The sequence below is a fragment of the Coregonus lavaretus genome (genome assembly GCF_964263955.1).
Source record: "Coregonus lavaretus genome assembly, chromosome: 21".
In the NCBI taxonomy this organism is placed as follows: domain Eukaryota; kingdom Metazoa; phylum Chordata; class Actinopteri; order Salmoniformes; family Salmonidae; genus Coregonus; species Coregonus lavaretus.
In genome coordinates, this window is record NC_140008.1 from 19,550,242 (window position 1) to 19,575,593 (window position 25,352).

Genomic DNA, 25,352 nt, shown 5'->3' on the forward strand with positions numbered 1-25,352 from the left:
CCACTCGGGAGATTACAGATGGAGAGGAGAGCTGGCCTACAGATGGAGAGGAGAGCTGGCCTACAGATGGAGAGGAGAAGCACACATCTGCTCTGGAGAAGAAGAGGAAGGAGGAAGAGGACATAAGGTGCACGTGGTACTAATGGATCAGACAGTTGATTGGAGCATGGTGCTTGCAACACCAGAGTTGTGAGTTTAATTCCTACACGGGCCACACATAGAGTACTGAATGTATCTGCCTGATAAAAATGACCATACAGCCTTATCAAACGAGTTAGAGGAGGAGGAAGAGGAGGATGAGGAAGGTGATTCGGTACCCCGTATTTACACTGCCGAGACTTCACTCCGTATTGGAAGCGGCACTGCTCATCTGCATCGTAGGCCTGGCCGGGGGCCGTAGTAGGGTACACAAACTCCTGCTTGGGGGGGACGTTGTTGAGGCAGGAGCCCATGCCTGAGCTGCAGAGACACAAACAGGAGAAGACACTGAAAAAGAGCTCACAACACAACAAAGATGGACATCGCCTCACTTGCAATGCACCCAGTTAATCTACCCCACAATAAACTCATGATCAACTTTATAACACCTTATGCTTCCACTTTGTTGTACTGTATGTCCTGTGTATTGACAGTGACAGCTGCAGACTCACTCCAGGAAGTTGGTGATGTAGTCTCGGCTGCAGGCGGACCAGACGAAAGGGTTGGTCTTCATGGTGATGTGTGCAGCCATCAGCTTGGCTGTCTCCTGACTGCGGGAGCCACAGGCGTTGCCCACTCCATCATGGTTCATCCCAAACCTGCAGGGAGAGAGAGAGATGGTACTGTGTTGATATATCACCTGGGTGACTGAGTATGTGTGAAATATTGGGGTATTGGTGATGGTATCGGGCAAAAGGCAATTTTTTACTCAAATATCCTCTCCGTTAAACTCTTATTAACACCATGAGCTCTGTCTCTGAGGTCAGTGCATATTTAACAGACAGCAAAGTATCTCTGTGCTCTGCTTTCTCTCTCACACACACACACACATGCACACACACACACTTCCATATGAACTGTAAAAGACAAGGCCCGCCGTCTAGACAGCCCCAGGGTATAAGCACCCCATCCAGTTCAAAGGTACCTGGACTAGCCATTAGGGGGGAACACCAATAGGTTTGCCACCTGTGAAAATACCTCAGAGGCCTGTGTGCACACGTAGGTAAATGGCACACTCAATTACTTTGCAAATATAGTGGATTTTCAAAAATGATACCAAGTAATGGCTTTCGAAGGAAAATATCAGAGCAAATTTAACAGAATCCTCTTTCATGGCAGGGAATGAAGAGGCTTGGAAATGACATGCATGTCCAGTGGAGCATGTCTTATATTACTCAGGCATGCACCTAGATAAATATGTATGCATGAGTAAGTGAGGCAGAGAGGCAGATCGGCTGATATGCCAGGCCAGCAAGTAAAACAAAGTGTCTTGGAGGGAAGGTACAAAAGACATGCCTATTGCCAGGCACTGTGGTAGGCTCAGAATGATATACTGTACATTTGACATTTTTTACATTTTAGTCATTTAGCAGACGCTCTTATCCAGAGCGACTTACAGTTAGTGAGTGCATCCGTTTTCATACTGTACCAGCCACACTCATACATTGTTCCACTAGCGTATAAATAGCACATGACTGAAAGCAAATATAAAGATATTAACATGTTCTCAATTGATGGAAATTACTCATGGAGGTAGTTACGTAAGTTCTTCCTCTGGTACGGCTCTAATCTAACAGCAATCTCACTCTGAGCTTGGGCTTTGGATAAATTTAGCTCAAGTCAGCCCAGACCAGGGGTGCTTGGGTAATGGCAGGGGGCAGGGGGTGTAAGGGAAGAAGGGCAGGGCCAGAAGCCAGGGACAGGGGCAGGGTTTCCTGTGTGGGGTAATAGGTAACATCAGTGAAAGAGTGGTTTGTTGAAACAGCGTAGGGCCATAAAGCAGAAACAGAGCCTAAAGCCCAAAGGGTGTGTGTGTCAAAGGTGTGTTTATGACCACTGTGACGAAGGCTATAACTGGGGCTCTGATCATTTTCCTGGTCAGGTCCCGTGGTCAGTAAAGACTCAGGGCCCCAGTGACGAGGGATATGAGGGTGATATAGGTGATGTGGGTGATGAGGGTGATATAGGTGATGTGGGTGAGCTCCTTACGTGTGTCCTATCTCGTGGGCGATGGTGAAGGCTGTGGCCAGGCCGATGTCCTCGTTGATGCTGCAGCTCCTCTCTGGCTCACACATCCCTCCCACTGGAGCTAGACCTGGGACAGAGAGACACACAATACTTTCACTAACATAGCCATACATGTCCATTCACATTCATGCATGCTGAAGCACATACAGAGATTATGCAAATGTCAAATACATACAGTTACATGCTAACATATACAGATAACTGCCAAAATAAAGGAAATACCAACATAAAGTGTCTTACACTATATATACAAAAGTATGTGGACAACCCTTCAAATTAGTGGATTCGGCTATTTAAGCCACACCCGTTGCTGACAGGTGTATAAAATCGAGCACACAGCCATGCAATCTCCATAGACAAACATTGGCAGTAGAATGGCCTTACTGAAGAGCTCAGTGACTTTCAACGTGGCACCCTCATAGGATGCCACCTTTCTAACAAGTCAGTTCGTCAAATTTCTGCCCCGCTAGAGCTTCCCCGGTCAACTGTAAGAGCTGTTATTGGGAAGTGGAAACATCTAGGAGAACAACGGCTCAGCCGCGAAGTGGTAGCCCACACAAGCTCACAGAACGGGACCGCCCAAGTGCTGAAGTGAGTAGCGCGTAAAAATAGTTTGTACTCGGTTGCAACACTCACTACCATGTTCCAAACTGCCTCTGGAAGCAATGTCAGCACAAGAACTGTTCATCGGGCGCTTCATGAAATGGGTTTCCATGGCCGAGCAGCCGCACACAAGCCTAAGATCACCATGCGTAATGCCAAGCGTCGGCTGGAGTGGTGTAAAGCTCGCCGCCATTGGACTCTGGAGCAGTGGAAACGCGTTGTCTGGAGTGATGAATCACGCTTCACCATCTGGCAGTCCGACGGACGAATCTGGGTTTGGTGGATGCCAGGAGAACACTACCTGCCCCAATGCATAGTGCCAACTGTAAAGTTTGGTGGAGGAGGAATAATGGTCTGGGGCTGTTTTTCATGGTTCGGTCTAGGCCCCTTAGTTCCAGTGAAGGGAAATCTTCATGCTACAGCATACAATGACATTCTAGACGATTCTGTGCTTCCAACTTTGTGGCAACAGTTTGGGGGAAGGCCCTTTCCTGTTTCAGCATGACAATGCCCCTGTGCACAAAGCGAGGTCCATACAGACATGGTTTTTCGAGATCGGTGTGGAAGAACTTGACTGCCCTGCACAGAGCCCTGATCTCAACTCCATCGAACACCTTTGGGATGAATTGGAATGCCAATTGCGAGCCAGGCCTAATCGCCAACATCAGTGCCCGTCCTCACTAATGCTCTTGTGGCTGAATGGAAGCAAGTCCCCGCAGCAATGTTCCAACATCTAGTGGAAAGCCTTCCCAGAAGAGTGGAGGCTGTTATAGCAGCAAAGGGGGGACCAACTCCATATTAATGGCCATGATTTTGGAATGAGATGTTCGAAGAACAGGTGTCCACATACCTTTGGTCATGTAGTGTAATAGGGCGTTGTGCCACCACGAGCCGCCAGAACAACTTCAATGAACCTTGGCATTCTACAAGTGTCTGGAACTCTATTGGAGGGATGCGACACCATTCTTCCATGAGAAATTCCATCATTTGGTGTTTTGTTGATGGTGGTGGAAAACGCTGTCTCAGGCGCCGCTCCAGAATCTCCCATATGTGTTCAACAAACACACACACACACACACACACACACTTTAAACCCCCTTTGAGAACCCTCTTTCAAAGTCACTGAGATCTCTTCTTCTAGCCATGGTAGTGAAAATAATGGGCAACTGGGCATTTTTATACATTACCCTAAGCATGATGTGATGCTAATAGCTTAATTAACATTAACCACACTTGGGTTGGAGCACCTGCTTTTAATATACTTTGTTTCCCTCATTTACTCAAGTGTTTCCTTTATTTTGGCAGTTACCTTTATATATCCGTATAAACTTAACCAAAATCTAAAAACCTAGATTCTGCATCTACGTGTCACTCTAAAGGCGTCAGCATGCTTCAGTTTGGCTTTTTACATCTAACTAATTTAGTGCAGTATTTTTCAATGAAAACATTTGCATGAAAACGAGTCGTCTCTCGTTGCGTGACAACAAATACTTTATTGACCAATCACCGACGAAGGGGCGTAGACTTCGGCTGCAAAGTTCGGCTTGCTTCCAGAAAAAAAAGTGTGTGCCTGAACAACCCCAAAAAAAATAACCGAAGTCCAAAACGAACAGAAACGTCACTAAAAGTCGTCATAATATATGCACGAACTCTACTGAACTGTTTTGTCTGGGAAGCATGAGGACGCCTTAAGACAGTACTAGTCAGTCATGCTGGTAAGTCAGCTGCAGCAGAGATACGGTAGGTAGGTACTTAATAGTGAGGGAGAGCAAAGTGAAAATGAAGGCAGTTTCCTGAGTCACATCCCCTCCCCTGGCTGCTCTAGATTATATATAGTCTGACACTGAAGCTCAGTGCTTCCCAACAAGCGGCCTGTGTGCAGTGTGTGTGCCCAGGGTTAGCCCTCTCCTGGGCCGGGCGGGGGCAGGCAGGTTTGACCAGATGTCCTACCTAGGGTTCCACATGGCTTGTTCTTGTAGATGCAGATGTCGTACCTGGGAACAGCAAGGAAAATAAACCAGGCCATTTACTCAAACGAATACTCTGGCAGTCGGTGCTTCCACACCCTGACAGGCACTCACTAAAACATAAAGTACATTCAGCAAAAACCACTCACACACGTAATCACACACAGACTCTTTCTCACACACACACACACACACTCTCTCTCCTCTCTCTGTACTCTCTCTCTCCCTCCCCCTCTCTCCTCTCTCTCTCCCTCTCTCTCCCTCCCTCTCTCTCTCCTCTCTCTCTCTCCCTCTCTCTCTCTCCCCTCTCCTTCTCTCTCTCTCAGAGGCACTAAGCCCTATATGGACACACAACAGACTTGATAAGCGACTGATAAGGTCTGAACAATGGCAGGAAATAAAAGGATGGTTACTGCAGTGTCCTCTGGACATTTTCAATCCCTCTTCGATAAAAGTCTTCATATAAAGAACCTATTCTCACAGATCAAACATCCAAAGACACTCCAAGAAAAGAGAATACAAGCGAGTCGGAACAGGGGCCCATGCATGGGCAGAACTTTTCAGTGAATGGTGCTCTGTTGTATCTCTCTACAGTATTGTGTTTCTGCTGTTGCTGCTGTTGCTGTTTTCCCCCTAAATAGAGTGCCTCACTATTTCTGAAACTGTACTTTGCTTCCTTGGCCCGGCTCAGGGCTGTCAGATTCAAGGCAGCTGTACTCTGATTCCCTCTCCCTCTCTCTCTCTCTCTCTCTCTCTCTCTCTCTCTCTCTCTCTCTCTCTCTCTCTCTTTCTCTCGTTTTTTTCTCCCTCCCTCTCCACAGCGCTCTCTCTCCAGATGCTCAGTTGAGCAGAACAGCCTACGTTCCGTCACTCCAGACAGGACCAGACACAAATGCACACTTGGCGAAAATGAGAGGTCATGAGGTAAGAGAAGGAGCCAGTGAACTCAGAGGGCAGAATATGGAGTCAGTTCTTACTAAAACCGTAATCCAAAGAAGAATAAATTGAGCACAATATAGTATCTTTGTCCAATAGACTCAGTAGTGGATCATTAAGGAATTAGGCTAGAGAGGGTTTATTATGTGCATTGACAATGCTAGCATGTGCATTTTGGTACTAAGAGCAGTATTCTGTCTTGAGATCTGTGCACTTATCTCGAATTCTGCGCAAGTCTCCCATTGAAGTCAATTAATGACTTATGTGAAAGTCTGAGTTGTGCATGCTTATCTCAACACTGAATCACTAAGAATGTTCCGGTGCTGTGAGTGCTGACCTGGTGATGAGCACGGCAGTGTCGTGGTGAGCGATGCCGTTGTCTGGGATGGCATTCCCGTTGCCATTCCGGTTCTGGATGGATTTCTGCCACTTACAGAAGCTGTCCAGGGACTTCCCTGCATGGTGGTTGATCTCTAGAGTCGGCTGACAGAGACAGAGAGGGAATACAAACTGAAATCAACATAATCTGGAAGTGTACAGTGAAATAATCAAATGACTGTATAATCATCTTTAGGTTTTCCTAGATATGCCACTTTTACTATCTGCAATGACCTGACAATAATTTATAAGCCAGAAGGAGTAATGAGAAAGACATTCCCCATGTGGACCAATAATTAATTTTTACTACATAAACAGAATTGACCAGTTCAACCATAGCTGTGCAATGAGCCTAGTATTAAGCAGCCTAGCCCTCTGCCATGGGGCTATTGGACTGGACTGATGAGGACAGGAGCTCCCTCTGCTTTGCTCTCTCGCTGCCATTAGCCACCTTGACAGAGGAAAGGGAATGCTCTCCTGGTCACAGCTGGGTAAGGCTCGTAACACAGGAATGTCCATGGTGGTGACATAACTAGTAATTGTCTCATCCCACAATCCTTCATCTCTGGGCTCAGTGGGCTGGCTAGTCTGTTTTGTTTTCCAGGGTCAGTTTTCAGCTGGAAACGACAGACCCGCTCTGCTCCTCTCAGCGAGACGACTTTTGGTCTTACCCCAACCTCAACAGACCGAACAGCAAAAATAATACTAATACTTCTGCTAATGATCATAACATTTATTTATTCATTTCTTTCTTTGTCAGATGACATATGCCCGGGGCAAATTACAGGGGATTATTTTCAGCTGTCTAGTATGAATCATACAGGTTGTTATTAGACTGCCACAGTACCTTCACCGCAAAACCACTAGTCCCCATCTAATACCCTTTGAATCATCTGTATGAAGGCTTATTAGGTCCACATTACGCCAGAGAGTGTAACCCTGTCCTGGCACTCAGTTTGACCGCATGCCGTTAGCAGCACGGGGCCTGGCTGACTGGCCTGGTGGACTGGACCGGGACCAAGCACGTGACATGACATTCATGTCAATCCCCAGGCAGCAGGTGGATAGAACACTGGGCCACAGTGAGGCACGCCTGCCTGCCTGCTGCCCGCCTGCCTGCCCCAGCTTCATATTTAGCTTTATATTTTTATATGCACTTTTCTAGGGCACTAATGTGCGTCATATCAACGGCCCGAGAGGTCACCAGCAACAACAAATGCAGTCATGGCTGGGCTGCTTGGCAGGCCGCTCTCCCTCCACTGCCACAAACGGCTCTGCTTACAAGACAGTCTCCACCGGGAGCAGGGGAGGAAGGACACTTAAGCCAAAAATTTGACACAAACAAGGAGCTCATAGATGCTGGCCCGGGAAACCAAACTGGACTGGACTGGGAGTTGGATGCGGAGCAGAGCAGAGGCAGGGTGGATGGATGCAGACTCCACTAAGTCCATTGAAAGGCAGAGATTTTTCCGGAATGGGTCTAGAATAGAATACCTGGTCCTCCATGAGCAGGATGAGGCGGGTCACCACGATGTTCACTGCGTTCCCCAGGCTAGAATCCTGGAACAGTTTGGCAACCTGACCTCCAGGGAAACAAGAAAAGACCAGTCTTAAAAAGAGCTGACACATCATTCATCACTAACACTTACAACCCAAGGGAAAGACACTTGTCATAATTGACACAACTCGTGTAATTTGGGTTACTTTACAGTGTGCTTCTGTAGTTTCCTCTGTATGGGATTTTGTGACAGGATGGATGCAGAACAGTAAAATAAGGCCAACCATTCATTAAAGGCATTCCAGACATGAGTGTGTGTGTGTAGCCATCTGATCGACAGGGTGTGAAGTGATATCCTGTGAAATAAATACTACTACAGATGTTATGACCTCAGCTACACTATCTGCAGGTGAAGACAGAATAACCATTCAACACAGTAACAACAATCCTAGACGCAATCCTAAACACAGACACAATAAAGTGGATGGGACAATAGGAGATTGTGGGGCTTTTTCAAATATTTTCCTACTTTTCCACCCTGCCAGTTGTAGTGATCTGACTCGATGTGAAACTTACAATATTCATGACAGCCAGGATGTACTGTTCGATGTCCCGGCGGCCGTGGTACCCCACCATCATCTTGTCGGCCACCACCAGTGTTTCTACGTAGCGCTCTCTGCTCACAGACCTCTTCAGGGGCAGCTGGCCTCGGCCGATGGGGTTGGGAGGGGTCTTCAGAGTCCTCTGCCACCAGGACATGCCTTTACCTGGCTTCTCATCTGAGACACAGTTACACAGACAGAGATAGGGGTTAAGAGAGGAGAGGGTACACTACCTGATAAGAGCCACTCCACAACATTTTGACTGATGATAAGAGTGACATTAATTTGAATGTATTAAAACAAGGTTATTATGCCCTGTAAACTGAGACTGCTGTACAGAGTATATCATAAACTATGCTGATCCAATTGTAACCTGTGAAACATGAGAGTTTAAAGGGGCATGTTGTGCCCAGTACCCAGACAGCTCTACCTACCGATGACCCCACAAGACTGGTCCATGTACTGGTGGCGGAGAGATGACCTCTTGTAAACCACATGTGGGCGGCCCTCCCCCCTCTCCGCTCTCGTGAGGTTTTCGGCCGGGGTCAGAGGCTCGACGAGGTACTCTTCACCGCCCGCCACGATCACCCCCTGCTGGAAAAGCCAGGAAAGCAAAGGGGAGCCAGGGGCCCTCTGAAGGTTGGTGGTGACAGGACAAGAACTGACACGCACAGAAGTCCCTATCTCTGCTGCCTGTCAGGCCATTTACAGTAGTACTGTCTACAGCCAGCCCTGTGACACCTCATCTCCCCTCAGTGGATACACTACACTGACACTCTCACACAAAACCCACACTCATTCACATACAGCACATACACACACACACATAACACACACGCATACCGACACAACACATACACACACACCCTTGCACACACACACACACACACACACACACACACACACACACACACACACACACACACACACACACACACACACACATAAAACACTTTAACACTCATCATTTGCTGCTGCTACTCCATTCTTTATTTTACTCTTATTATTATCTATCTTGATGCCTAGTCACTTTACACTATCTACCTCAAATACCTCGTACCTCTGCACATTGATCTGGTACTGGTACTCCCTGTATATAGCGCCATTCTTATGTATTTTATTCCTCTTGTGTTACTATTTTTATTTTATTATAATTTGTAACTCTGCGTTGTTGAGAAGGACTCGCAAGCAAGCATTTCACGGTTAGGTCTACACCCGTTGTATTCGGCGCATGTGACAAATAAAATTAGATTTTTGTTGTTGTTGATACAGTACATATTGTAACTATCCCTGGCCTGGGATTATAATCATATCAGTCTCTCACAAGCCTGGGCCTAAACAAACACAGGCCCTCACCTCTCTCCTAAACTGTTCTGTAGGTCAGATACATAGGGAGAGTGATCCTATCTCAGTGGGGATTCATGAGTCTTTCCACAGAGAGGAGACGGGGAGACACTGTAACACTTCCCCTGATTAGATCTCTTGGCTGCAGCCTCCGAGGGTCACAGTGAGTGTTTCCCCCCGGCCCTCTCTAGTCTCTACAATAGCGGCACACTTTCAGAGTGCACCTAATCCTGTAATATGTTTAGTGATGCTCTCGTGGACACACAGCGGATTCCCTGCTGAATTAAGTTATGCTAGTCTGACCACAAGTAATTATGTGTGGGGTTTATTAACACTTTGTGAGCAGATTAAATCCTTGGTTGTATTTACCTCTGTTATTATGGACCCAATTAGTTATTAGCTGTAAGGACATCACAAGAATCAATGGACAAGGAGAATGCTTTTATCTGTCAAAAGGCATATTGGAATTGTGTTATTTGACTGATTTCATTATTTCAAAAGGGTCTGCCGTGGGCGGCGGTGCTAGCTGGCTACTGAATGGTCGAGACGTACAGCTGTGAACATGCCTTAGTGACGTTATTAGTTGTGACCAGCAGGGGAAGTCTGGTGATAAGAATGGGCTTTGGTAATCCCTTGTATACGCAGGTGCATTCCTGTTCCAGGCCTAGAATACTATGTGGCCAGACAGATGCCCTGGTCTAGTCCAGGGTCAGAGCTATCCTTGTACACTGAATCATAATGTTACACTCAGAGGGAGAGGAAACCTCTGGAGATCCATTAGCCCTGGGTCCCCTGAGGCCAAGGACAACAGCACAACAAGACAACAAGACAACAGCACAACAAGACAACAAGACAACAGCACAACAAGACAACAAGACAACAGCACAACAAGACAACAAGACAACAGCACAACAGCACAACAAGACAACAGCACAACAAGACAACAGCACAATAAGACAACAAGACAACAGCACAACAAGACAACAGCACAACAAGACAACAGCACAACAAGACAACAGCACAACAGCACAACAAGACAACAGGGCAACAAGACAGCAGGAAATCAGGACAACCGGACAACAAGACAAGAGACCATAGGACAACAGACCAGTGGCGCTAGCAGTACTAGATGGGTCAGGTACTTACCAGGCCGTTACAGTTGCTGAGAGCCACCTTGCTGGAGTGGGGCTGATCCTGCAGGTGGCCTACATAGAGACACTGGGGGGCGTAAGGGTGGCTCCAGGCCAGACGGCCCCTCCTCCAGTACTCCACACGGAACTGGCGGGACAGCAGGCCCCCCTGCAGGGTCAGGTTGAGGAGGAAGTTGGTTTTGGGGGTGGAGAGTTGGTAGTACATCTGGGACGGGTCCTGTTGCTGGTCCTCAGCACTGCGGCGGTTCCGCCGGTGGTGGTTGGGGCTGTCTGCACCCCAATCCTCTGTGTCCAGGGTCTCGCCCTGCGGCCCCACGCGAACCGGGATGGCAATTTCATACTGGCCCAGGCTGGACAGGAACGCAGCTGGACAGAAACAGATAGAGGAGAGAGAGAGACAGCACAAACACTCAAGGTCAAATTTGACATTTCAATGAAACTTTGGTTGAATTTACAGTATGTGCATTATCATCATGGCTTAAACGCTCATGAGGACAGGCCATAGTCAGTAGTGACTAGCGGGATTCTTGAGGACTTCTCAGTCTACGCTATCCCTCCCAAGGTCAAAGGATGTCTCCATGGCAACCCTGAAATGGTATACTTCCTGTCTCCGGCTGCGCGCCCGGAGATTTATTGTCCAAACATGGCGCTCCAAACACTGCACTAACAAGGGAAAGTTAAACAGAAATGAGCCCAGTTTTCATCAAGGCCTTTTGCCTTGTTTTGTTGAGAAACAGCCCTCCCCACTGAGAGTAAACAGGCAGGGATTAGTGTCTGTACCTTGCGTCTATGCCCAGCCTCTCTGTATACGTGGCCAGGCCAGCATAAATAAACAGCAAGCACCATTACAGCTTCCCAGACCCCTCCAAACCCTAGACCCATTTCACATCCTTCAGCACATTCTGCAACAGCCAGTTATAGGAGCTGTGAATAACTCCCCTACAACATTTCAGACAACATACACAAATTGCCCCACATAAAAAGTGGTATTTTCATGTTATTTACACAGGAAAGCCTCATGGAGGGCTGGAGTGAACTCAGAGGGCAGCATTCAGATAAAGTAGATTGTTTCAAAAGTGTACTGTACCCCCACTCTCCCCGCCTCCATCCCCCCCTCCATACCTCCGTGGTTCCACAGCTGTACAGCTGCTCCTCGTGCCCTGCCTGCCTGCTTTGTTCTGTGGCTCTCTCTCTGCAGCGCAGCAGTAATCTGTCCAGACACAGCCACCTGATAAGCCTGTCTAATTAATGAGTGTGTGGCAGCTAGTGGGCTGACTTGGCTCCACCACTGTTTTCATAAGGCTGCCATACTGCTGTCAGTCCCCTCCCAATGCACTGTGCCCACATGTGCAGGGTACTTCAAAAGGGAAATATGGCTGGTACAATGGAAATGAGGGGAGCAAAGTTGTCTATACAGTATAAGAGTACAGTAGGTCTTAGTCTGGTCTGAAGGGTCGCGTGGCGTCTGATCCTCTCCTAGGTCCCCTACTGGTTCAGAGACCCAGCTATCTATAGGTCATCACACAGTGCTCATGTTATCACAAGACAACATTGGGCATAAAATTGATGGAAAGCTGCTCCCAGCTCTATGGCACCACAGGGCGAACCATTCCTCAGATTCTTTTGCTCTATTATCTAATCACCAGGAGGCGGAAACTATCATTACTCACCAATAAACACAACCGGTAAAACAGAGAGGCCCATAAAAGAAGAGTGCTCACCTTTTATAAAATAAACTGCCATAAGCGCTACCCAGAGTTTGGTTTATTTGAGCTTTTAGAAGAAAGGAACCTTTAATTAGCCTCTTTAAAAAAAGAGAAGGAAACGAGAACAGTGGCCCTTTTTACTGTAGTGTTCTCTCTCTCTCTCTCTCTCTCTCTCTCTCTCTCTCTCTCTCTCTCTCTCTCTCTCTCTCTCTCTCTCTCTCTCTCTCTCTCTCTCTCTCTCTCTCTCTCTCTCTCTCTCTCTGTGTGTCTGTGTCTGTGAGCCTGTCTGTCTGTCTGTCGGCCTGTATGTCTGTCGGCCTGTATGTCTGTCTGTTGGTCTGTCAGGCCTGTATGTATGTCTGTCTCTTGGCCTGTCTGTCTGTCTGTCACGTCTCAGCCTGGGACAGTTGACTGTCTGAGTTATGAGACTGTGTTGCGGATCCTCATTCTGAGGGAAAAGTTATATATACAGTGCATTAGGAAAGTATTCAGACCCCTTGACTTTTTCCAAATTTTGTGGAATTTTGTTACAAGTGAAAACAGGTTTTTAGACATTTTAGCAAATTTATTAAAACTAAGAAACAGAAATACCTTATTTACATAAGTATTCAGACCCTTTGCTATGAGACTCGAAATTGAGCTCAGGTGCATCCTGTTTCCATTGATCATCCTTGAGATGTTTCTACAATTTGATTGGAGTCCAGCTGTGGTAAATTCAATTGATTAGACATGATTTGGAAAGGCACATACCTCTCTATACAAGGTTTTGTCCGTAGAGCTCCGAGACAGGATTGTGTCGAGCCACAGATCTGGGGAAGGGTACCAAAAAATGTCTGCAGCATTGAAGGTCCCCAAGAACACAGTGGCCTCCATCATTCTTAAATGGAAGAAGTTTGGAACCACCAAGACTCTTCCTAGCCTGGCCAAACTGAGCAATCGGGTGAGAAGGGCCTTGGTCAGGGAGGTGACCAAGAACCCGATGGTCACTCTGACAGAGCTCCAGAGTTCCTCTGTGGAGATGGGAGAACCTTCCAGAAGGACAACTATTTCTGCAGCACTCCACCAATCAGGCCATTATGGTAGAGTGGCCAGACGGAAGCCACTCCTCAGTAAAAGGCACATGACAGCCCGCTTGGAGTTTGCCAAAAGGCACCTAAAGGACTCTCAGACCATGAGAAACAAGATTCTCTGGTCTGATGACACCAAGACTGAACTCTTTGGCCTGAATGCCAAGCATCACGTCTGGAGGAAACCTGGCACCATCCTTACGGTGAAGCATGTTGGTGGCAGCATCATGCTGTGGGGATGTTTTTCAGCAGCAGGGACTGGGAGACTAGCCAGGATCGAGGGAAAGATGAATGGAGCAAAGTACAGAGAGATCCTTGATGAAAACCTGCTCCAGAGCGCTCAGGACCTCAGACTGGGGCGAAGGTTCACCTTCCAACAGGACAACGACCCTAAGCACACAGCCAAGACAATGCAGAAGTGGCTTCGGGACAAGTCTTTGAATGTCCTTGAGCCCGAACTTGAACCCGATCGAACATCTCTGGAGATGTTGTGCAGCGACGCTCCTCATTCAACCTGACAGAGCTTGAGAGGATCTGCAGAGAAGAATGGGAGAAACTCCCCAAATACAGGTGTGCCAAGCTTGTAGCGTCATACGCAAGAAGACTCAAGGCTATAATCGCTGCCAAAGGTGCTTCAACAAAGTACTGAGTTAAGGGTCTGAATAAATGTGATATTTCATTTTTTATTTTATTTTTATGTGCATAAATGTCTAAAAACCAGTTTTTGCTTTGTCATTATGGTGTATTGTGTGTAGATTGATGAGGGGGGAAAACAATTTAATCAATTTTAGAATAAGGCTGTAACGTAACAAGGGGTCATAATACTTTTCGAATGCACTGTACATATACACTGAACTAAATGACTTAATGCCACTACCACGATACCTCATTATTCACTTATTTCAAGGAAATAGGGAGAGAATATGTTTTCAGAAAAAGCCCAACTCTTCAACTACGCCATGTCTGCATATTTGTCCTCTTTCTTTTAAATAAACACAAAGACACTAGCCAAAAATATTCTGCAGCTTGTCATGAAGTGCGACAGCAAATATAGGCAGGTTTCATGCCCTCAGCAAATGTCCCATTTTCTAATTCTGTTTTTGTTGAAGGTTTTAATCTAGAATTACTTAAAGGAGTGTCACGCCCTGGCTCTGGGGACTCTCGTATGTTGAGCCAGGGTGTTCATTTGTTTATGTTCTAGTTGTTGTATATCTATGTTGGCCAGGGTGGCTCCCAATCAGAGACGGCTGTAGCTCGTTGTCTCTGATTGGGAGTCATACTTAGGTAGCCGTTAGGCATTCATTGTTTGTGGTTTCTTGTTCTTATTTGGTTTGTGTTCAACCGTAGACATCACGTTATCGTCTGTTGTTTTGATCGTGTGATCATTCTCTAAATAAATATGTTCACCTTCAACGCTGCGCATTGGTCCTCCTCCTTAGACGATCGTGACAAGGAGTTACCATTCTGTGAGATAATAACTTACACTTGGCCAGAAGTCAATATCCATTGTGGGAGACATGACTAGCGTGGAGGAATCTAAAAAGTGGCGCTGTAATGTATAACACCAGACGTACTACTTGTTGCATTTTCCAGTGAATACTTGTGATAAATGCTAACTAATAAAAAAGTATTACCGTCCATTATCAATGGAGCTGGTTTCATTTTTGGGTTAGAAAAGTGCCCTTCTGGCCTCCTGAGTGGCGCAGCAGTCTAAGGCACTGCATCGCAGTGCCTTAGAGTCACTACAGCCTGAGGTTCGATCCCAGGCTGTGTCACAACTGGTCGTGACCGGGAGTCCCATAGGGTGGCGCACAATTGGCCCAGTGTCGTCCGGGTTAGGGGAGGGTTTGGCCGGGGGGGCTTTACTTGGCTCATTGCGCTCTAGCGACTCCTTGTGGCGGGTCGGGCACCTGCAGGCTGACCACGGTCGTCAGTTGAACGGTGTTTCCTCCGACAAATTGGTGCAGCTGGCTTCTGGGTTAAAAGCGGGTGGGTGTTAAGAAGCGCGGTTTGGAAGGTCATGTTTTGGAGGACGCATGACTCGACCTTCGCCTCTCCCGAGCGAAATTGCAGTGATGAGACAAGATCACAATTGGGGAGAAAAAGGGGGTAAAATATATATTTTTTAATAATAATAATAATGTACTTCTAGAGCTTAGTTTAAACAGAGAAGATAAATGAATGAGCCTGTGGTGGTTTTTAAGGAAGTTGTGTGGCAGACTATTTGAAACAGATGACTTACAGGGTGCAGAGGTTAAGCATAGGAAATACACAATCAGTGCCTTGTTCTGCATGACAAGCCATGGACACTCTGGGTATTTACGTTTGAGCCTAAATGGGATTGGTCTGGCTGAGGAGTGGTGGGGTTGGGGTTGGGGTTGGAGTTAGGGTTAGGGTTGGGGGGGGGGGGCATGGCTTTCTGTCTCTGGAGTTGATTTGTGAGAGCAGGGTTCAAGTTCAGCAGGGCCACTGCCCTGGTGTGTGGCTGAGGTCAGAGGAGGCCCTCCCCACTGTATGGAACTGGTCCTTTACCTTTTCGAGTGAGACACCAGGACTGGAAATGTTGAAGCACTTTCACAGTTCAAGAGAGGGAATAATATAAATTCCCCAATGAATATGATAGTAATAATAACATACTATAATCATACTGTATATTCAGGATAAACATTGACACATTTAAACATTTCCATTTATGTCAAACAGAAGAGAAGAAAGTAGTCGGCCCGATCTCTGCTCACCTTGTGACTGGGTGAACTTTTCAGCAGTCTGACTTTCTGCAACATTGGTGGCAACCATGACGATGATGACAACAATGCAGGCCAAGGTCCTCCATAGCATTTCCATGGTTACTACAGCAAGCTTCAGTGCGGTCCCCAGGCCTCTGTCCCAACATGTCTTCTGCCCTCTGATGCCCCTCGCTCACCAGTGGGACGCAGTGCACTCAAGGGCCATGGCAGCAGGATAGACCTCTAGAGACTGGACTGGAGAGCTCTGGACACACACAGCCTCTCTGCTTCTGTCTCTGGTAGAACCACGGTCAGGAGAAGATTTTGATAGAGAGACTGTCTCTGAGTACAGCAGCAACTGTGGCCTCCCTGTGGAAGAGAAACAGGTTAGTGTGAGGGGAGAGTGGGGGAGGGAGAGAGAGAGAGCATGAGATCCATCTAAATGGCCCCCCTCTGACAACACAAATATATCTAGTCTGTAGTCAGTGCCTCATGAACAGCCTCCTCCTGCTGCGTCTTCAGCTAATCAATCATTCCTCCTGTCACAGGAAAACAGTGGCTGACAATCTGACGACTAGGGTAAGCAAGTTTCAACCTGGGGGCCCCTGTGTCTATTTTAGTGGTCTGAAAGGAGTTAAAGTAGAAAGGAAGACATTGATATTTTAAAACTCTGTGCTTAGGCTGGAAGTGGGTGTTATGTCAGTGGCTGTGGAGGAAAATTACCCAATTTGAGAGAAGCAGCGGGTTGCTTCCACACTCACTCTGGGCCTCATGTGGCCTGGCCACATTACAGGATAGAGGCAGACACACAGCAAGAATAGGCCATTAGCCACAGACCAGGCTTTTTTTGGGAGATCAAAAATGGCCTTTGAAAAAGCAACATTGGTTATTATTACATTACAACACTGAAGATGTCCCTTCCCCCATCACACTTTGACGTCTACAGAGGAGTTAAAAGCCTGGATGAGGAGGAGTCCTATTTACAATAACATTGTGACTTTTGTTCCTAAACCTTTTTGGCAATGTCATTGGCTACCGTTCCTTGCCACACTGCCCCCCTCCAGCCCTCCTTTCCCCTCTATCGCTCTCTCTGTGTGTATGAGTAGAGAACAGAGAGCACAGACGCCACACTGGCCCAGATGGGATGGCTGGCGGCAAATCAACTGCAGGCAAAGGTAATCGGAAGCAGATGGGAAATGATTTGGCGACAAGCGTGAGGGAACAAGTTGCTTGCCTCCTGACAATAAAAAAACTAAAAGGGAGTGCAAAGCTCAAGGGGCTGAAAGAGAGATGGGAGAGAGTGTGCTGTTTAGTCCAGCTGGGAGAGACATTCTTGAATACTAACACACTGGCTATGAATAAGTGTTGTTGTGTGTTTGTATTTGTGTGTGTATGTGTGTTTGGTTTTACTATCCTTGTGGGGACCAGAAGTCCTGGGTGAAAATATGATTTTGAATGGGAATTAATTGTTTGGTCCCCAAAAGGATAGTAAAAAAAAGTGTGTATGTGAGAGAGAAAGGGAGAGAGAGCGAAAATCTTTGCAACCCCCCCCCCCCCACCGCTTAATGTGCCTCTGGTTCCCTGGGTCCCAGAGCATACAGAGCAGCAGAGCAGCAGTTCATGGTATAATACAGTATGAGGTCCTAAAACACTAAGGGGGCTTTGTGCTCCCACTCAAATGTGTAGCAACTGTAAGCTCCTCTCCTCTCTCCATCTCCACAGCCCTCCCTCGCTCCCTCTCTTCGCCCCTTCCGCCCCCTCCCTCCAGGATGTTTTCAGTCATTTCCTGATTGGCCAAACTCTCCTTCATTTTCATTACTTCTTGTTGGAGTCTCATGTTATTGTGGGGTTATTAGACTTGCAGCAAGATATCAAATGTGTTCATTAAAACTCTTTCTCATCTTGTTTATTTAATCGGACCCCCTATGATTGTCTTTGTGTTTTTAAACAAGGCTGCTTAAAAGCTTTACTGACTGTCTTTAAGTTCTCCCTACACTCACTAAATCCTTGTTCAGTTAGGAAACATAACAAAAATGGTTGAATGGAAATTTTCACAATCTCTTGATTGTGATTTTGTCATTTGTCTTTGAGGATCTGTTGTGCAACAGTTTTCCTTTCGGAAAAATAATCTTGATGTGTTTGTCATTCGGCCAATACAACTATGATGCTGTAATTACTTTGTAATGCTGTAATTATGATGCTGTAATTACTTTGTAATTACTGAGTAGCCTACCTTTGACCAATTTGAATGCCTAATTGTGGGCATGGTGAGTTCAGGAATTGGAATGGGCTGCATACAGCACAATTACAATGTGGTCAGAGTGATATTTACAAGCTAGACAAGGAGGTATTTGTTAACAACAGGAGAAACGTTGTACAGGGGATTGTAAATTGCAATTTCAGGGTGGGCCAAAGTCATAATGTAGTCTGGACCATAAGCTTTTCAACATATCTACTGCATTGGAAAAGGCAGTGAAAAGTATGTTTTTGCAGACTATCTATAGTGAAGCTGCCAGGAAGCGTCCAGACAGGCAGAATTTAAAACACTAATCAAAACCACTATGAATTTTTTATTTATTTTTTTCACCTTTATTTAACCAGGTAAGCCAGTTGAGAACAAGTTCTCATTTACAACTGCGACCTGGCCAAGATAAAGCAAAGCAGTGCGATAAAAACAACACAGAGTTACATATGGGGTAAAAAACATAAAGTCAAAAATACAACAGAAAATATATATACAGTGTGTGCAAATGTAGCAAGTTATGGAGGTAAGGCAATAAATAGGCTATAGTGCAAAATAATTACAATAGTATTAACACTGGAATGCTAGATGTGCAAGAGATTATGTGCAAATAGAGATACTGGGGTGCAAAAGAGCAAAATAAATAACAATATAGGGATGAGGTAGTTGGGTGGGCTAATTTCAGATGGGCTGTGTACAGGTGCAGTGATCGGTAAGGTGCTCTGACAACTGATGCTTAAAGTTAGTGAGGGAGATAAGAGTCTCCAGCTTCAGAGATTTTTGCAATTCGTTCCAGTCATTGGCAGCAGAGAACTGGAAGGAATGGCGGCCAAAGGAGGTGTTGGCTTTGGGAATGACCAGTGAGATATACCTGCTGGAGCGCAGACTACGGGTGGGTGCTGCTATGGTGACCAATGAGCTAAGATAAGGCGGGGATTTGCCTAGCAGTGATTTATAGATGGCCTGGAGCCAGTGGGTTTGACGACGAACATGTAGTGAGGACCAGCCAACAAGAGCGTACAGGTCACAGTGGTGGGTAGCGTATGGGGCTTTGGAGACAAAACGGATGGCACTGTGATAGACTACATCCAATTTGCTGAGTAGTGTGTTGGAGGCTATTTTGTAAATGACATCGCCGAAGTCAAAGATCGGTAGGATAGTCAGTTTTACGAGGGCATGTTTGGCAGCATGAGTGAAGGAGGCTTTGTTGCGAAATAGGAAGCCGATTCTAGATTTAACTTTGGATTGGAGATTCTTTATGTGAGTCTGGAAGGAGAGTTTACAGTCTAACCAGACACCTAGGTATTTGTAGTTGTCCACATACTCTAGGTCAGACCCGTCAAGAGTGGTGATTCTAGTCGGGTGGGCGGGTGCCAGCAGCGTTCGATTGAAAAGCATGCATTTAGTTTTACTAGTGTTTAAGAGCAGTTGGAGGCTACTGAAGGAGTGTTGTATGGCATTGAAGCTCGTTTGGAGGTTTGTTAACACAGTGTCCAATGAAGGGCCAGATGTATACAAAATGGTGTCGTCTGCGTAGAGGTGGATCTGAGAGTCACCAGCAGCAAGAGCGACATCATTGATATACACTGAGAAAAGTGTCGGCCCAAGAATTGAACCCTGTGGCACCCCCATAGAGACTGCCAGAGGTCCAGACAACAGGCCCTCCGATTTGACACACTGAACTCTATCTGAGAAGTAGTTGGTGAACCAGGCAACAGGATTGTCCACTCCTCCTGTCTCTCCTTTCTTATATTACACTGACTCTTCACTCTCTCATATTATGTCATTTCTGAGTTATATTCAAGTAGGGGAGAGTGTGGCCTCTTCACTATACTGTAAACACATCAACACTAAGTGAAAGCTGGGAGCTCACGAAGCACATAGCCTAGATACTTGTATCACCCTGACAGCAGTCATTCCCTCAGAAGTGGCTTAGAAAAGCAAGCTCAATTCACATGACTCCCCCATGTTAAGCCTTCCACAACAAACAACAGATGAGGTGATAAAAATAATATGGAAGATAAAGGAAGATCTCAGTCTAAACACTAGGTCTTTGGTGGAGAGGCATTCCTCTTTCAATTTCTCCAACCCCCCCCCCCCCCCCAGTCAGTTGAGAGAGACTTAGGAACCTCACATGCAGATCAAACACTGGACAGCCCTACCATGGTGAAGCTACTGGATGTGAAAGGTATTCACAATATGACCAAAACTTAAAGTGTCACGACTTCGGCCGAGACTGCCTCCCCTCCTTGTTCGGGCAGGCTTCGGCGTTCGTCGTCACCAGCTTACTAACCACTGCTGCCCCAATCATCATCACATGTGTCTTGTCAATCACACACACCTGGTTCTAATCCCCTCATTAGTCCGTGTATAAGTGTTCCCTCTGCCCCCTTGTCCTTGTGGGTGATTGTTTGAATGTGAGAGTAGTGTAGCTCGGTGGAGCTACTCGTACATTTTGTTGCCAGGGTAGATTTTCCCCTGTGCCTATGTATTATGGGATTCTACCGTTACAGTGTATTTGCCAGGGATGAGAGTTTCCCCTGTGCCTGTTTCGTTGATCGCTATTTGAGCGCATTTGTGTGTCAACGAAGGAATAAACTCTGTATTCGGTAATTACCCTCCTACGCCTGGCTCCTTTCATCACACTCATCACAACAAGCATAATGTCAGCACTAGTTCACTTCTGGGTCAGTCTCATAAATCTGAAAATTGTCTGAGGAAGAGGAGCATTGTGGGGGAGGGGGGCGGGGAGTATCTGTATGGACTGCTTGTACCAGATATACAACTCTGTGTTCACTGTGCAATGAATCACTATGCAACTCCTTCAAGGTACTTGATTTGTGTTTTTTTATATATTAGTTTGACGTGTGTGTGTGCGTGTGTGTTTGAGAGAGAGAGAGAGAGAGAGAGAGAGACAGAGAGAGAGACAGATAGACAGACAGAGCGATATATCACCCAAGCACACAAATATTCATCAAACACTTTTTAGCAGTGCAGTAGTTCACTGATGTCCTGAAGAATCCCCTTCTGCCTATTCCTTCTCCAACTCTTGCAGGAGCATTGCTTGCTCCCTCACCCATCAGAAACCCTCATAGAACTATGGGCATGTGCCATTTGACACTATATGCTGCTGCTGCTCCCTGGCATCAGACAAGCACTGTTTCTCATAGCCCACAACCTATGGGTTCAGCTTTTCAAATAACAGTCCCCATTTCACTCAACTGAATCTATATGGGGGAAAGTGTTTTGGGTCCATGACAGTTTCTTCATTAACCTCAATGCAATTAAACAAGGAAATACTCCCGACAATGTTGTTAATATACAATTCAAAAGATTATACTTCACTGAGAAATCAAGCCCATCACAAAATATCATGGTCTGACTCTACCTGATAATTCCATGGTTATTTTTGAGTTGTGAAAAATGACTTTAAATAGCTTTAAAATCAATATGGAAGACTTCTAAAAAAGTCGTCAAGCATTTTTGCGGAATGGACTGTGCTCTCATAATATAGCCTACAGAAAAGTGCACACTGGGTTTACGAAAGATGTGTTTAAAATAAGTGTATAATGAGAGTCCAGTACCTTTTTCTTCTCCCTGTCAAAGTTCACTATGGTTGCCTCTCAGGGTTTGCGATGTCTTTCTCCTGTTCTCCTTTAAGACGTGTCAGTTGGCTTGAAAAGTTATGTCTGTATTGCGCCGAGGATCGTAGGTGAGTGGACCTCTCCTGCTCCCAGGGTCCCACTGCCACAGAAACGCGGTGGGTGCCTGCTCGCTAGCTCTCACTGCTGCGTACAAGACCCGGAAGTGAAAATGGTAACGCTAGCGTCCGTACGCACCGAGGAGCTCCACCAAAGATTTTTGGCTACAGAAAACAGAGGGGGCCCAAGGGGATGTTTATAACACAACTACAACCAAACGTATGCAACAACATATATAGACATACATTTTGTTCCAATGGACCGACTACGTTTACAATATAATATTTCGATGAAAAAGTTCAGCTATACATCATGCTTGCAAGAAAAGCGACTTCCATAATAACCTGGTTTACATGGCGCGAGAGAGCCTGCTACATCTGGCTCTTATGGGGATTCTATTAAAAAGAAACGTTTTATCACCGACAATTTTATTTTTGAGAAGCCAAATTGATTTTGGAAATATAGGGCTAAAGTTTGTGAAAAACATTTCTATGATGTGTAGGATATCCTACTTTCAGATTTTTCGAACTCACTTCCTTGTTTTCACTGGTGCAGTTTGCTTTAGGACATTCAAAGATTAAACACACTGCAGAAATTCCGATTAGCTAGGTGGATAGCGGACTATTTTTTGCAAATTTTGACAGCAAGGAAGTTTTAGTTCGGACCTAATTAATTATTAATATTAATTAATTAATATGCCATTTAGCAGACGCTTTTATCCAAAGCGACTTACAGTCATGCGTGCATACATTTTTGTGTATGGGTGGTCCCGGGGATCGAACCCACTACCTTGGCGTTACAAGCGCCGTGCTCTACCAGCTGAGCTACAGAGGACCTCGTTGAAGACCGAATGCGGCCCCGAGGCAAAATTAGTTAGACACCCCTGAGCTAGATGTTTACTTGTCCTATTCATTCGATAGATAGCTCAAAACTCTAGATGTTTTAATCGGAGTATTCATCATTTATGACTTTACCCAGAATAGGCCTATGGCATTTACATGACTAATGCCGGCATACATGTAAAGGTTGCACTGCCAGGCCTGGTGGGGTGATGTTGCTGTAGTAGGTGCTATATGACCTAGTAGTAACAGTAGGCTACTATAGCAGGGTTATTAGTTATGATGACAGTGTAGTTACCTGAATAGTTAAAGGAGAAGTTCACTTTATTTGAACCAAATCTCTATCCACAATGTAAATGTATCTGCAATGTTATATTCCATTCCGCAGCACAGCTGGTAGGGGAAACCGTTTGACTCGCACAGAATGGAATATAGGATTAGGGATACAGTCTGAATTGCACAATTTCATGTGTACAACATCTAAAGACCTGCATCACTATACTGAGAGCGTTGCCGTTTCTAAAAGGAAGTATTTGAGTGTTTATGGAGCCTTTGTTCAGGTTTTTCTGTGCCCCTACAACTTCTGAACAAGCATGAGGAAGTATATCACTGTTTCTCAAAAACAAGTAGATCACAAAGATCTAGGCACTTCTATAATAATGTCATTTACAACGAAAATAGAGATTTGGTTCAAATATAGTGAACGTCTCCTTTAATCCAGACCACCCTCTGTAGTTGATTTTGAGCATGGCCTTATTCAAACTTTTTTTTGTAAGGTATGGTAGACAATGCATTTGCCCTGTTTTGAAACGTGGCCTCCAACATACAGTGCATTCGGAAAGTATTCAGACCCCTTTATCTTTTCCACATTTTGTTATGTTACAGCTTTATTCAAAAATGTATAACATTATTTTTTCCCTCATCAATCTACACACAATACCCCATAATGACAAAGCGAAACAAGGTTTTTAGAAATTTTTGCAAATGTATTAAAAATAAAAAAACAGAAATACCTTATTTACATAAGTATTCAGACCTTTTTCTATGAGTCGAAAATTGAGCTCAGGTGCATCCTGTTTCCATTTATCATCCTTGAAACGTTTCTACAACTTGATTGGAGTCCACCTGTGGTAAATTCAATTGATTGGACATGACTTGAAAAGGCACACACCTGTCTATATAAGGTCCCACAGTTGACAGTGCATGTCAGAGCAAAAACCAAGCCATGAGGTCGAAGGAATTGTCCGTAGAGCTCCAAGACAGGATTGTGTCGAGGCACAGATCTGGGAAAGGGTAGCAAAACATTTCTACAGTATTGAAGGTCCCCAAGAACACAGTGGCCTCCATCATTCTTAAATGGAAGAAGTTTGGAACCACCAAGACTCTTCCTAGAGCTGGAAGCCTGGCCAAACTGAGCAATCGGGGGAGAAGGGCCTTGGTCAGGGAGGTGACCAAGAACCCGATGGTCACACTGACAGAGCTCCAGAGTTCCTCTGTGGAGATGGGAGAACCTTCCAGAAGGACAACCATCTCTGCAGCACTCCACCAATCAGGCCTTTATGGTAGAGTGGCCAGACGGAAGCCACTCTTCAGTAAAAGGCACATGACAACCCGTTTGGATTTTGCCAAAAGGCACCTAAAGGACTCTCAGTCTGATGAAACCAAGATTGAACTCTTTGGCCTGAATGCCAAGCGTCACATCTGGAGGAAACCTGGCACCATCCCTACAGTGAAGCATGGTGGTGGCAGCATCATGTTGTGGGGATGTTTTTCAGCAGCAGGGACTGGGAGACTAGTCAGGATCGAGGGAAAGATGAACGGAGCAAAGTACAGAGAGATCCTTGATGAAAACCTGCTCAGGACCTTAGACTGGGGTGAAGGTTCACCTTCCAACAGGACAACGACCCTAAGCACACAGCCAAGACAATGCAGGAGTGGCTTCGGGGCAAGTCTCTGAATGTCCTTGAGTGGCCCAGCCAGAGCCCGGACGTGAACCCGATCGAAAATCTCTGGAGAAACCTGAAAATAGCTGTGCAGTGACGCTCCCTATCAAACCTGACAGAGCTTGAGAGGATCTGCAAAGAAGAATGGGAGAAACTCCCCAAATACAGATGTGCCAAGCTTGTAGCGTCATACTTAAGAAGACTCGAGGCTGTAATCGCTGCCAAAGGTGCTTCAACAAAGTACTGAGTAAAGGGTCTGAATACTTACTTAAGTAAATGTGATATTTCAGTTTTATATTTTTAATAAATTTGCTAAAATTTCTAAAAACCTGTTTTTGCTTTATCATTATGGGGTTTTGTGTGTAGATTGATGAGGGGAAAAAACAATTTAATCAATTTTAGAATAAGGCTGTAACGTAACAG

The 25,352-nt window shown here is 45.7% G+C and overlaps 1 protein-coding gene across 1 annotated transcript in view; it reads right to left on the reverse strand.

The window, feature by feature from the left end:
- LOC311148920 (A disintegrin and metalloproteinase with thrombospondin motifs 10-like) overlaps positions 1-22,205 on the reverse strand; it is a 63,967-nt gene extending 41,762 nt beyond the window's left edge. Inside the window, exons 1-11 of the mRNA XM_084185945.1 lie at positions 22,031-22,205; positions 16,217-16,573; positions 10,701-11,071; positions 8,645-8,804; positions 8,185-8,387; positions 7,605-7,688; positions 6,070-6,215; positions 4,780-4,823; positions 2,188-2,293; positions 651-797; positions 318-459 (exon numbers count right to left, since the gene is read on the reverse strand). Of these exons, the coding sequence (XP_084042071.1) occupies positions 318-459; positions 651-797; positions 2,188-2,293; positions 4,780-4,823; positions 6,070-6,215; positions 7,605-7,688; positions 8,185-8,387; positions 8,645-8,804; positions 10,701-11,071; positions 16,217-16,322 (1,509 nt within the window). The 5' untranslated portion in view covers positions 16,323-16,573; positions 22,031-22,205. The remainder of the gene's footprint in view (positions 1-317; positions 460-650; positions 798-2,187; positions 2,294-4,779; positions 4,824-6,069; positions 6,216-7,604; positions 7,689-8,184; positions 8,388-8,644; positions 8,805-10,700; positions 11,072-16,216; positions 16,574-22,030) is intronic.
- Between the last annotated feature and the right edge of the window lie 3,147 nt (positions 22,206-25,352).